This window comes from Cervus elaphus, chromosome 19, assembly GCF_910594005.1.
Source record: "Cervus elaphus chromosome 19, mCerEla1.1, whole genome shotgun sequence".
Classification (NCBI taxonomy): Eukaryota; Metazoa; Chordata; class Mammalia; order Artiodactyla; family Cervidae; genus Cervus; species Cervus elaphus.
In genome coordinates, this window is record NC_057833.1 from 81,616,481 (window position 1) to 81,631,039 (window position 14,559).

The 14,559-nt window shown below is 45.3% G+C and overlaps 1 protein-coding gene across 2 annotated transcripts in view; it reads left to right on the forward strand.

The window, feature by feature from the left end:
* Positions 1–10,682, forward strand: part of BFSP2 (beaded filament structural protein 2) — a 72,801-nt gene extending 62,119 nt beyond the window's left edge. Inside the window, exons 5-7 of one of the 2 annotated variants that reach the window (XM_043875331.1) lie at positions 5,717–5,848; positions 8,023–8,275; positions 10,415–10,682. In XM_043875331.1, coding sequence (XP_043731266.1) covers positions 5,717–5,848; positions 8,023–8,268 — 378 coding nt within the window. In that variant the 3' untranslated portion in view covers positions 8,269–8,275; positions 10,415–10,682. The remainder of the gene's footprint in view (positions 1–5,716; positions 5,849–8,022; positions 8,276–10,414) is intronic. The other variant, XM_043875332.1, reaches the window with a different exon arrangement.
* The last annotated feature ends 3,877 nt before the right edge of the window (positions 10,683–14,559 follow it).

Genomic DNA, 14,559 nt, shown 5'->3' on the forward strand with positions numbered 1-14,559 from the left:
TGGGGTAGCTGCCTGGCAAAAGCTTTCCTCAGCTAAATAGCATTTATATGACACTTGTGACGATGAAGTGCCTTATAATCATAATAATGACAGCTAGTCCTCCTAATGAAAAGGAGATTTAATTCCATTCCTGGTAGATCTTCCTCTTACTGTAGTCCCAAACCTGTGCCTGGGACACATTGTTGACCTTAAATAAAGGTCGCTGGGTATGTTCTAGGGGTAAAAACCAGTTTAGGTGCCTGAGGTGGAAGTTGAGGAGTGAGTAAGATGTTGTCCTTGCACACAAGGTGCTATCCTCAAGTGTGAGGTTGGCTGGGGAGCAGCTCTGAGGCAGTGGACAGAAAGACCACTCTTCCACAAGACAGAGTGAGCCGAGCCAGGAAAGCAGGAGCTTACTAAGGGTTTACCAAGTGCCAAACCGTGTCCAGAGCACTTGACAGGCCTGTTCTTATTTCATCTTCCTAACCCGAGATAGCTACTGTGATTTCAACCATTATATAGAGAAGGAAACCGAGGCACAGAGAGGTTAGATAAATTACCCAAGATCACAAAGTTAGGACATGGCAGAGCTAGGATTCAAACCATGTGTTCTAACTATAGAATCAACATTCTTTACTGTTAGGCTGACCCAGACAGATCACATGGAGTGGGTGGGGAGCTGGGGAGCAGGGAGACCTTGATTCATCCTCTTTTTTAAGGATGAGCACAAGTGACATCATGTGTGAGGTTGGGAGGGCTTTGTCTTGAGGAACCAAAAGGTTACGCCAGGCTTCTGTCAGGATCTTTCCAGACCACAATTCTGTGCCTTTCCTGTGGATGTGAAAATGAAAGTGTCTGTTGCTCAGTCATGTCCGACTCTTTGAGAGCCCCATGGAGTGTAGCCCACCAGGCATAAGATTCTTCTGTGGAGCAAGATCAGAAACCCCTGCTTCTCCAAGGAACCCATTGCTTTCCCTTCCTCCATGAAAGTGACCATAATGAGGTTGAGCAAGGACGTGGGCAGAGTGATGCTCTCATAAAGCTGTTCCCCAGCTGCAAAACCCAGAGAGCTAGTGACACTCCGGAGCCCACGCAGCAACTGCTCAGGAAAGGCAGACTGCACACGTCCACCCTCGGGCGCTCGGCCTGGACCCGTGTTCAGCGCTCGGCCTGGACCCGCGCCGCTGCTCTCCATACTCTGCCCCCTCTTAGACTCTCACTCTCCCCTCACACCAGACAATCACCACTTCCAAGTCGCCTTTCCCAGTGCCCGGGGTGTTTGGAGGAACGGCAGCCCTAATCAGCAAAGTGGGTGGGGTGTGGAGATGGCTCTTTTCCCCTCCAATGGGATGGCTCTTTACCATCCAGTTCTTCATGCTGACTTCCTTGACAGCCTGCTGCTCTTTTTCTCTCACATCCATCCTTCATGTGCAACACCATGCCAATTTGTAAAAATTAATTTGAATTTTTTTTTATCACATTTCTAAATGCCACTATGCTCTCCTGCCCCAGAAACATTGCTGGAGTGCAAACATGAGTAGCCCAGCTCCTGCACAATGGAGCCAAGGTTTCAAGCTGGTTTGCAAGCCTAGGGACCAACATATTTGAATCTCAGCACACATCCCAGCAATGGCCCTGAACCACAGATCAAGGTCCCCCCTTCCCATGCTCAGTGGCTAGAAACACACACCAGCTGTTTGGTGTGTGAGGAGAAATCTGGAGGTGTTGGGTCAACATAAATCTAAAAGCCACTGGAGAAGAACATGTTATACTTTTAGGTGAGTTAAAACAATTGACTGTCCCCACATGAAGGGCCGGAGAAGGCAATGGCAGCCCACTCCAGTACTCTTGCCTGGAAAATCCCATGGACGGAGGAGCCTGGTAGGCTGCAGTCCATGGGGTTGCAAAGAGTCGGACACAGCTGCAGTGACTTAGCAGTAGCAGTATATGAAGGGCAAGTATCATTTGTGGCAAGCTGGTTTAAGAAGGTCGTCATTATTGTTCAGTCGCCAAGTTGTGTCCAACTCTTTGTGACCCCCGTGGAGTGCAGCACAGCAGGCTTCCCTGTCCTTCACTATTTCCTGGAGTTTGCTCAAACACATGTCCTTTGAGTCAGTGATGCCATCCAACCATCTCATTCTCTGTCACGCCCTTCTCTTCTTGAGAATGTTGGAGATGTGATATAAAACAATATTTAAACCCATAGGGATCAAATTAGTTTATTTTTCTTTCCACCTTAATTTAAAAAATGGTGCAAGAAAGTTTCCATTTAGTGCTGGGATGTCACTAACACTTCTCTTATATTTATTAATTCCACCTTTCAACAAAGAGAAAGCCAGCTTTGAAATTCAGCAGCTTGGCAAGCAGCATTTGTTAAAATGTAATACAGTGGCTTGTTTTCATTTTATTGGTTTTTCAGTTATCTTTTATCTTTGGCAAGTAATACAGTTTTATAAGTTTCCGTAACAACCTAGAACTTTGCTTCCATGGACCAGGCGTCACATGGAAGTTTTAAATGCACATTCCTGGGCCCCACTCAGGATCTCCTGACCCAGAATCTGCATTTTCACAGGGTGTCCCAGATGATGCAGCCACACGTTAATATTTGAGAACTTAACCACAGATCACATTTTTAAAGACACTTAGTTACAAAGAAAAAGTGAATTGACTCAAATAAAAACAATTTGAATAAGTATTCATATATGTGACAAACCATGCTAGTTGTCTAAGAATACTTGGGAAACATTTGGGTACAGCATTTTGCTAATAAAACCGAGACATGGGGATTAATCTCTCCAGAGACCAGTGTGTACCACTGAACCACAGACTACATTATCTGAGCGGAGGAGAGGGACAGTTCATTCCTTGGCCAGCAGCTTTACCCCAGACCTGCCCACCAAGGAACTGAAATGTGTCTCCATGGGACTGGACTTCCCCTCGTGCCCAGATCTAACTCATGCTGTGCTGGTGACATTTCCCAACTACTCTCTGCAGGGAAATGTAAACACATATATTTATGTGCCAGTCAAACTCATATTACTGTAATATGAGTTTGACTGGCACATAAATTAGAGGTAACATAAAAGTTTCTGTTGATATTTTCTTTATGTTATTTTAGAAATAACAAATTTTAGGATAAAATACTTTGTTTTTCCATTAGAAACTATAGCTTCAGTGTGACTTGCTATTTCTTACAAAATCTGCCAGCCATTTTAATAATTCTGTCATCAACTGTAGTGTCACAAAATCAGAAAAGTGCTTGATTATTAATATCAAATTAAACAAAAAGTCACTCACATCATATGAATGAGGACAACTCTGCTATGAATTTTGGTTGATATTTCCATTGACTTTATGAGTTCATTAATCAGTGCTATGACTGATTTCTTTGTGAATCACATAGTAATTTTCAAATACTGGAAGAATAGCCCCTCTAATTTTTGTGACATTATCAATGCAATAGCTATAGACATGACCCACTTTTAAGTTTAATCTGCATTATTAACACTTTCTGCATCCCTTTCTTAAGTCTGCACAATCAACAAAACAATAATTCAATCCCTGATTTGTAGTGTTTGCCAGTTTCCATGGTGTAAGTACTCTCACCATGGCTGATTTCAAACTACTGTATAGCTCAGTCATGTCTGACTCTTTGTGACCCCATGGACTGTAGCCCACAAGGCTCCTCTGTACATGGAATTTTCCGGTCAAGTATACTGAACTGAATTGCCATTTCCTCCTCCAGAGAAGCTTCCCAATCTAGGGATCAAACCCGAATCTCTTGTGTCTCCTGCATTGGCAGGTAGATCCTTTCCCACTGAGACACCTGGGAAGCCTATTAGTTATCATTAGTATTCAACTATAGTGACTTTTGCAAACTCATTTGTTAGCTACTATTCCTTGTTACATATAGAAAATACACAGAGCCAATATTTGCACACTTTTTTTTTTTTTTTTTTTTTTTTTTTTACGCGCGGGGGCGCGGACTCCCGGGGGCGCGGACTCCCGGGGGCCATATTTGCACACTTTTAAGGTTCTAAAAACCTCCACATGCATAACTGATGGGAGTCTCACAGTGACCCCAGGAGGTAGTCATCATATGATTATCATTCCCCACTCAACATCATCTAAGACTGGAACTCAGAGAGGCTGAATAATGGGCCAGAGACACATAGCCATGGGCCAACCAGTCAGAGCTGGGCCCACAGATTCTGCTGTCCTTCAGCTGCTCCCTGGCATTTAATGGACATCTTTTTTGAGCTCTTAATAGACCTCAAATAGCAAGAATTGGCAGAACTGCTACTGAGATGTGAGCCTTTGGATTTGGGATCTTTTAGCCACTCGATTAGGTTGGACTATTTGGAATTATTCATATGTAGTAAAGCTGGGAAACTCAGAAAGCCAGTAACCTAGGAGAGAAAGCAGTTTATTTTCTCCTACGTCATTGACTTGGAGACCTTTCATCGGACTGCATTGAAGAAACACAAGGGAGAACTCTGGTGTTTTCCCTTTTCTCCAGCAAAGAGGAGTAACAGTGACCCGCTCCCTCGAATGTAGGAGAAATCAAAATATGTCCATCTTGCTCTGGGGAGAAACACAGATCTTCCCCCTATATTCACAGTGGTGGTCAGATGGATTTTTACAGGAAAACAGCAGCTATCAGGTCGAGTTGGTTCACCCTTTGTCGGAGGAAGGTGTGGGACAATTGCAACGCTGGAGGGAGTTCAAATTTCCAAAGTTTATCATGGTTACAACGCCTACTTTTTTTTTTTTAATCCTTCCTGATGACCCCTTAGCACTGGGTTTTTTATTATCAATTAACTAATTTTGGGGGGTTGCACTGGGTCTTCATTGCTGCACACAGGCTTTCTCTAGTTGTGGCTAGTTGAGGCTTCTCTTCATTGTGGTGCACCACCTTATATTTGCAGTGGCATCTCTTGTTGCCAAGCATGCGCTCTAGGCACACAGACTTCAGTAGCTGCAGCATGTGGATCAGTATTTGTGATTCACGGGCCCTAGAGCACAAGGGCTCCAGTAGTTACGGTGCATAGGCTTGGTTGCTCCCCAACATATGGAATCTTCCAGGACCAGGAACTGAACCTGTGTCCCCTGCGTTGGCAGGCGGATTATTAATCACTGAGCCACCAGAGAAGTCTGAAATGCCTATGTTTTTGACTCAGCAGTTTCACTACAGCAATTTACCCCTCAGAGATCCCCCCATGTATGGAAAATGAGGGATTGCATCATTGTTCATAACAGGCCAAGACTGGAAACAAGGTAAGTGTCAATCAGTGGGAAACTTCCAAATAGTCACAGTACTTCCAAGCAAGGTAATATCATGCAACCCTTAAAAAGAATGTGATTGATCTACATGTACTGCTATAGAATAGTTTCTAAAAATGTATTAAGTGCCAAAGCAAGGAGGGATACTCATATGCATCTGTTTATAAATGAATGAAATAGCTCTGGTAGGAGATATAAGAAACTAGAAACAGAATGAAGTAATTAGGGCAAGGAAGAAAAGGTGACTTTCTACTATATATCCTTTAGAAGATCTTTTGTATTTTGTTCTATTTGCATGCATTATATGTTCAAATTAATTAAGTGTTGGAATGCAAGTTCATGTGGGTACCTATTAAAAAAAAAGTGATTTAAATCAAATGGCTGTTTCCAAGAGGGTGAGAGGGAACGACGAGTTCAGGCCATGGCTCCTCTGCTCACTCCTGACTCTCCACAGCAACAGGCAGAACTGGCTCGCAGGGCCCAGACCCAGGAAGAGAAGCTGGCTGCAGCCCTCAGGGTGGAGTTGCACAACACTTCCTGCCAAATCCAGAGCCTGCAGGCTGAGACAGAGTCCTTACGAGCTCTGGTGAGTAGGCCAGGAACAATCCTGGCCTTTCCTGTGTCAAGTTTAACTCTCGACTGTCTAACTGTAGTCATATGGGTTTCCTGTCTCACAGCACGTGAGAGTTTTGAGGCCTGCAAAGAATCATCTGATACGGAATGCCAAGTGTAGTAGGTAGAGTTAGCACCCCAGATCTTACCAGCAAATAATAACCAGATCAGACACTGATCTACATTTATTTCTACTAATCACATTTTGCTACCTGTAGACATACCTAGGATGGGAATCTGACTCAACATTCTCATATCCTGTAAAGTTAGGAAGGTTTAAATAAGATAACATGGTGGCCTCTGCTTAACAGTAGTCATGATTCAAGATGACATCTTGACCAAGAACCTTCCATTTCAGTCACAATGGTCAAAAGAGAGTACAGAAACTTGTTTCAACAAGACTCAGTCCAATTTAGAAAGATATTTGTTTCTTACGTGTTATATAAAAAGCCAGATTCTAAATTATAGAACTACATAATTAGAACTACTAAAAACCTTTAAAGAGATGCATACCATTTTTTAAAGGTGTTTACTGGTCAGTAAAGCCCTACAGTTTGCAGGGCTTGGTATATGGGAAGATGAGAAGAAAGTTTCAGTCTAGTGGGGAGATAGGGCAGTAAGTGTAACCATAATACAAGTGCTGTTATCTAGGCAACACACACACACACACCCCTGCTCTGTATCAGGTCCCGTCTTGTCTCTGGGGTTATAGAGACCAGGTTCGTGCTCTCAAGGAGCTCAGCATCTGCTAGAGGAGACGTGCCGCTAAGAAGCTCTGCCCACTTCCAGGGCGTATGTGTGCTTGGGAAGCTGTGATACCCAGAGAAGGGACCCCCTAATCCAGCCTGTTGGTGGCAGGCACAAGGGGTTTCCTAAGAAAGGTGACCCCTGATCTTGGACATGGGGTGAATAGGAGTCAGCCAGGTGAGGAGGAGGGGGATACAAGCAGATTTGGGCTTTAGACAGCACATGGTGGCTGCTATTAGCGACGGGGTGGGGGCGGGGTGGGGCTGCAGTGGGAGGAGGAGGAACTACAGTCAGGGGAAGTGAGCTGGGAGGCCACGAGCTTCCTCCAGATGAGAGGTGATAAGCATCCATCCAGGGTATTGGTGGCTGGAGCAGAGGGGGCACAAATGGGAAAATGTTTCAGAATATACAAGAGGCAGGACTCTGATAATTGAATCTGGGAGGGAAGCAGGATCAGGGGCATCTCTTTCCCTGGTTTCTAGCTCCTGTTGAGTTCACCAGCTCAACAGGAGCAGAGGGGCCAGCAGGTTTGGAAGGAAGCCAATGGCTTCATTTTGAACACCTTGATTTGAGGTGCCCACAACCTGTGTATATTTCTAGGAAGAGAACCTCAATAGCAAGTCTGCATGGGTGGGGAGAAGTCTGTGCTGGACACATCAACACAGGAGTCAGTCCCAGAGATGACCAAGTCGTGAGTCTGGTAGAGACCAACCGGTGCGGCTCAGCTTAGAGAGAGGTGGGCTAAGGGTGGGGCGGAGGGGCAGCTGGGGAAGAGGAGCTAGCACAGTGAGCTACCGAAACGCTAAGGCCAGACATGCTGAGGGTATAGAGACCAGCAACGTTGTTTCTGACTGGGGAATGTGGGAAGCGTGCAGGGGGAGACAGCATCCCAGCAGGACGGTGAGTGGGGGTTCACAGAGGAAGGAAAGGGCCCGGAGGGTGAGCAGTCAGGAGCAAAAAGGCTTGGAGGTGGTTCAGGGAGAAGACTGCAAAATTTCTTTGAAGAAACACCTGCAGACTGCCTCCTGTGTGTCTGTGTGTGTGTGTATTTCTCTTTCCTTTTATCTCTCTCCTTCTCTCACTCATCTCCCCCTCATTTTCTCTCATCATTCTGTCTCATAGGCCCTCCCTCCTGGCCTCCCTCCTCTCTTTTTCTTCCTCATCTCCCTCTCCACCTCCACCCCCAGAGGAAGGATCAGTGAATTAGACTAAACAAGACTCTGGCCTCCCCAGGAGGATTCAGTACTTCCCCACTGACCTCCCTCAGTCGGTCAAGGTAATCGTCCTGGCAGAAACGGACAGACCAGGCCGAAGCCAGCCCCTCCCACTGCTCTGCCCACCTCCCTCTTCCCAGGGCCCGACCGTGGGCCTCGAGCTTGGCCCGCGTTCCCTCTCTTGTAGAAACGAGGCCTGGAGAACACCTTGCACGACGCCAAGCACTGGCACGACATAGAGCTGCAGAACCTGGGGGCGGTGGTCAGCAGGCTGGAGGCGGAGCTGAGGGAGATGCGCGCGGAGGCGGAGCAGCAGCTGCAGGCCCGGGAGCACCTGCTGGCCCACAAATGCCAGCTGCAGCGGGACGTGGCCTCCTACCACGCGCTGCTGGACCGCGAGGAGAGCAGGTGCGTCTCTGCTCCGCTTTGCTAGGAGAGGGGTAGGTACTCGTGGGTTTTGATTCAACATTTTCTCAAATACTATAAAAGTAATTAATGTAAAAAGGAGAAATCACCGCCCAACACACCCCCTCAGCTCCCACAGCCTGACTGTCCTCCCAGGACTTTTCCATTCATATGTACGTAGATACACAAGTATTTGTCTCCCCTGGTGGCTCAGTGGTAAAGAATCCACTTGCCAAGAAGGAGACAAGCATTGGATCCCTGGATAGAGAAGATCCCCTGGAGAAGGAAATGGCAAGCAACTCCAGAATTTTTGCCTGGAAAATCCCATGGACAGAGGAGACTGGGGCTAGAGTCCATGGGTTTGCAAAGAGTCAGACACGACTTAGCAACTAAACAACACAATATATAGATGAATATATAGTGTATACTTATGTGTGTATACATATATGTGTGGATGTCAGTATATATTCATGTATACAGACATATAGACAGACACCTATAGACGCACCTATATGGTTCACACACACCTCACACTACGTGGTAGCTGTTAGCAGTGCTTTCTGCTGCATGTAGCAAGTCCTAATTAATGAAGCTATAAACCAGCACTCCTGAAACATGTCAAGCCTGGGCATCTTTTTAAAAATGCAGATTCTGCTTCTGTAAGTCTGAGACAGGACCTGAGACTCTGCATTTCTGACAGAACTCTCCGGTGATGCCTGTGCTGCTGGTCCACGGACCACAAGTTGAACAGCAAGGGCATAAACCGTGTTCACCTGAAAGTTTCAGAAATGAGGTAGGCTAGGCCGCTCGTATTGTCAGTCAGGTCCCCAGCTCATTTCATCCCTCTGATTTACCATTCCTGTCTTCAATTTTGTCACCCATGGTTGCCAAATGCCTACCACGGCTCCAGACAGCATAACTTCATGCATGGCAAGAAGGAGGAGGGAAGAGGGGACAGAAGAAAGGATTTTCCCTGCATGACTCACTCCTTTCAGTGAAGGGAAAATGTTTTGAGAAGGCCTCCAATCGACTTTCTCTTTTATCTCATTAACCAGAGTCTGCTCACATGATTAGACCTACCTGCAAGGGAAGCTGGGAAAGCAACTATTTAGCTTTTCCAACCTCCATAGTGGACAGAGGTGAGAGGTTGGGAATGACATGTGTACGTCAATGTACATATATGTGTGTATATGGTATATATACATTTATGTGTGCGTGGTACATATATATATATAATATACATACATATATATATATATGTGGTATATATACATATACACCAAGCACATATATATGCATATAGCAGTACTTTTTTAATGGGTAAGGACACCCTGAAGCATAGGCATGAGGCTTGGGGCTCCGCTTCCTTGCCAATTCTTTAAGGAAATTCAAGCCTTTCTTTCATCATAATTCTATATCTTCATGCCCTCCAAGGTCCATTCTATGGCACACATTGAATGAGAAATAGAATAGCAGGGCTAAGAGACAATTTGTTGATTATGTAGTACAATGGCTCATGATTCCAGAGAGAAGAAGTCCAGAGCAGAAAAAGATTTTCCCATGGTCACCCGGGCAGGCAGAGCTGGACTGGATCCCAGGTGTCCTGGCTCTCACTGTGCTCTGTACATCCCCTTCTTAGAAGGTAAGAGGGCCAGGAAGCAACCTAACACTCACTCCTTTCTAAGGAAAAACATGTCATCCAGCTCCTGTTTCCAACTGTCTTTTTATTAGATTGATTTCTGTTGATTATAAAAGCTAGATGTTTGTAACAACGCTAATTTTTTCAGGTGCGTATGAATAACTGAAACACAAAAGTAACAAGATAGGTTAAATTTACTTCAAAAACTCCATTCAGTGAGTGCCTGCTATGTGCCAGCACAGTCTCAAGCTCTAAGCTATCTTCATTTCAACTCAAAACTCTGCCAGAACCACATCATTATCCCCATTTTACAGACAGGAAACTAAATCAAAGAGAGCTTAAGTCATTTACCCAAGGTCACACAGCTAATAACCATGGAAGTAGGAGTTGAAACCCAAACTGTCTTGTTCCAAAGGCCAAATTCTTTCTGTGAAACATTTACCTTTCCTGTAAACCTATTGTGATTTCTTTACTAATTTTCATCATCTATGGCTTTTCTCACTCAAATGTGTTTTGGGGGTTTTGTTTGTTTCAGCTAATGGAGAAATATCCTCTTTTCATGAAGAAAATGCTGCCTTCCTCACCAAGTGACCAACGAAGTTCCCTGAGGAATTCTCGCCCCCAACCCCCATCTCCCCTCACCCTTCCCACTCCCCACCCCAAGCTGGATTTCCTGGTTGGTTCAGCTTGAGCTGAAAAGCTTCCTGGAAATGGAGAGGGTCCTGCTGCCTTAATTCAAGTAGTCTACAGCTCGAGCAACCTCCCTTGCCCCTCTCAAATAAATGCTTTGTGTGTGGCTTCCAGTCTGCCCACCTTGTTCAACCCACTATCAGATAGAGATGGATATCAATTTACCTACCTGGCCTTACCTCATGGGGCCATTCTTAAAGGCTTCTGGAAGGGTCCTGGAGCATGATGCCATCTTCCTCATTATGCAAGGGTCAGCTGCTCTTGGGTTTATCAACATAAATGTGCTTCTGGGGTGAGAGTTGTGCTCAGCAAACCAGAATGCCACCACTGGAGGGAAAAACAATGTTCTTGCTAGAGGGGGTCTAGCATGTAGCATGATCACAGAGCATTCAGGTGTCTTTAGCGTGCTCTGCATGAGTAGTTATGTGCAGACACCCGCATTTCACTGCTCTTGGCAGAGTATCTCTCTCAATCAGTTTAAAGGGAACTTCAGTTTAAATCTGTGGGAGATGAATTAGGTTGTGACTGTGGTTGCCTACAATTGCAGCCTCAGAACATTCTTCCAGGGTCCTTCCCCAGCCCTCTCAGGGCCCAGGCCAGCCAAATATAGTTCATGAATCTGCCGCCTACCCATTCGAGACTCCCCTGCCTTCTGATTAAAACTGAAACCACCACCTGTGTCCTAGCACAGGCTCTCAGTGCCTCCAAAACCACACACACACACACACAACCCAGACTTAATTTCTTAATTCCTCCTCCAAGCTCCTGTCAGCACACCTGTCACACAAAATTACAGACCAAAATTAAAAAACTATCCAAGCTGAGTCTCTGTCCTCACATAAGCAGCTAATCCAGACAGGGCAGTGTGTCCAATATGGGCACATTCGAAGACCCCCTCCTTCAGTTCCTGGGCTTCCAAATAGTCAAGGTCAACATAAACAAATGGAATCTTATTTACCTTTAAGAAAGTTAGAAAGAGAAGCGAGGCAAGACATGGGGATCGCCTGGTTGAAATCGCTCCAACTGGTTTCCCTTTTGGCTTCCAGGATCAAAGGAATTGCATTAATAAGTCAGGTGGGCAGGACAGCTATTTACAGTTTGTGTGGCACCTTTGCATGATTCCCTTTGTTGTCTGAAGCATAGAAACAGTCCAGACACCACCTACAGCTGCATTTCAGAAAGCACTGATCTCCTGCACACCCAGGGGTGCCCATGACTGAAGCCCTGGGTACCAGGGCCTCCCCAGAAGAGTGTGCAGCCAACTTTATAGAATGCCCGTTCACTGGGATCTGCTGCTTTTCTTTCTTACTTATTACGGTGAATTTTTGTTCCCCAGCCACGATCTAAATCCCTAACTTAAACACAGCTGGAGAGCCTCAGAAGGCCGGCCATCAGAATGAGGTACTTCTGGATCTGAATGGCTGTGCATTTCCCAGAACCTGGAAGCTAGGAGAGAATGGGTTGTACACCCTCCCGAGCTTCCACCAGACAGCACACTGTGCCGGCCGCACACACTCAGTCTCCTCGGCTCTGTAATCTCAAAGGGCAGCTGCCGTAAATCATTAAGTTAATCATCCTTTGGCAAGGAGAGCCCAGCAGACTGGTGCTTCGAGTTCTCAGCACGGTTTCTTGCTGTTTCTAATGAGGCTTCATTAACAGGTAAGAAAAGGCACTGCTGGCCCTGCTGAAGCCTCATTTAATTCAGGCTTCCTCTCACAGCATCCGGTACAATTACACTCTGGCAGCAGTTCACTGACAGGTGGCAGGGAGGCTGTTGCTTGTGTTGGCCTCAAGGATGGAGCACTTGTTCTGGGGCAAACCAGAGAAGGGCTTTCGACAGACTCCTCCGAAAGCGCAGATGGGCTCTATTTCCAGACTCCACTGACCTCTGGCCTGGTGCCTGGGTCACAAAACTCCCACTGAGACGGTTAGAATATCCATTGGATTTCAGACCAAGGTAAGTCTCCCTTTCTTTGTCATGTATCACACTTCCAAGCATCTGCTGGTACTCAGACATTTTGTTGGACTTTGGGGATCCCAGTAAAAAGAGGACACAGTTTCTGCCCTGTTGGGTTTGCAATCTCATTGAGGAGTTCATATGGGCACATAAAAGGGGAAACAGAGCAAAGAAGGCAGAGCAGCACATTACAATTTGCCTGACTCCTTTAACATAGTTCAGTTTATCATAGAAAATGTGAACACAGACACTCAGATCTGACCTCTGTTGGTTTCAGTAAGATGATTCAGCAGGAACCACCAAACACCATGCTGGTCTCTGATTATCTCCATATAGCACACAAATATTTTTTCCAGATTTATTAAAACTGATGTGCAACACCATGTAAGTTTAAAGTATACAGCATAATGACTTGACATATTGTGACTGATTACCACAATAAGTTAACATCCATTATCTTATATCAGTTCAGTTCAGTTCAGTCACTCAGTCGTTTGGTGACCCCATGGACTGTAGCACGCCAGGCCTCCCTGTCCATCACCAACTCCGGGAATTTACTCAAACTCATGTCCATCCAGTCGGTGATGTCATCCAACCATCTCATCTTTGTTGCCCCCTTCTCCTCCTGCCTTCAATCTTTCCCAGCATCAGGGTCTTTTCAAAAGAGTCAGTTCATCGTATCAGGTGGCCAAAGTATTGCAGTTTCAGCTTCAGCATCTGTCCTTCCAATGAATACACAGGACTGATTTCCTTTAGGATGGACTGGTTAGATCTCCTTGCAGTCAAAGGGACTCTCAAGAGTCTCCTCCAACACCACAGTTCATCAATTCCTCAGCACTCAGCTTTCTTTATAGTCCAACTCTCACATCGATACATGACTACTGGAAAAACCATAGCTTTGACTAGACCGACCTTTGTCGGCAAAGTAATGTCTCTGCTTTTTAATATGCTGTCTAGGTTGGTCATAATTTTTCTTCCAAGGAGCAAACGTCTTTTAATTTTTTGGCTGCAGTCACCATCTGCAGTGATTTTGGAGCCCCCAAAAATAAAGTCTGTCACCATTTCCACTGTCTCCCCATCTATTTGCCATGAAGTGATGGGACCAGATGCCATGATTTTAGTTTTCTGAATGTTGAGCTTTAAGCCAATTTTTTCACTCTCTTCTTTCACTTTCATCAAGAAGCTCTTTAGTTCTTCTTCACTTTCTGCTATAAGGGTGGTATCATCTGCATATGTGAAATTATTGCTATTTCTCCTGGCAATCTTGATTCCAGCTTGTGCTTCGTCCAGTCCAGCATTTCACATGATGTACTCTGCATATAAGTTAAATAAGCAGGGTGACAATATACAACCTTGATGTACTCCTTTCCTGATTTGGAACCAATCTGTTGTTCCATGTCTGGTTCTAACTGTTGCTTCCTGAACTGCATACAGATTTCTCAGGAGGCAGATCAGGTGCTCTGGTATTCCCATCTCTTTAAGAATTTTCCACAGTTTGTTGTGATCCACACAAAGACTTTGGCATAATCAATAAAGCAGAAGTGGATGATTTTCTGGAACTCTCTTGCTTTTTCGATGATCCAATGGATGGTGGCAATTTGATCTCTAGTTCCTCTGCCTTTTCTAAATCCTGCTTGAACATCTAGAAGTTCCCAGTTCACATACTGTTGAAGCCTGACTTGGAGAATTTTGAGCATTACTTTGCTAGTGTGTGAGATGAGTGCAATTGTGTGGTAGTTTAAACATTCTTTGGCATTGCCTTTTTTGGGATTGGAATGAAAACTGAACTTTTCCTGTTCTGTGGCTAGAAAAAAATCTTCATGACTCAGATAATCATGATGGTATGATCACCTGCCTAGAGCCAGGCATCCTGGAATGCAAAGTCAAGTGGGCCTTAGGAAGCATCACTCTGAACAAAGCTAGTGGAGGTGATGGAATTCCAGTTGAGCTATTTCAAATCCTAAAAGATGATGCTGTGAAAGTACTGCACTCAATATGCCAGCAAATTTGGAAAACTCAGCAGTGACCCCAGG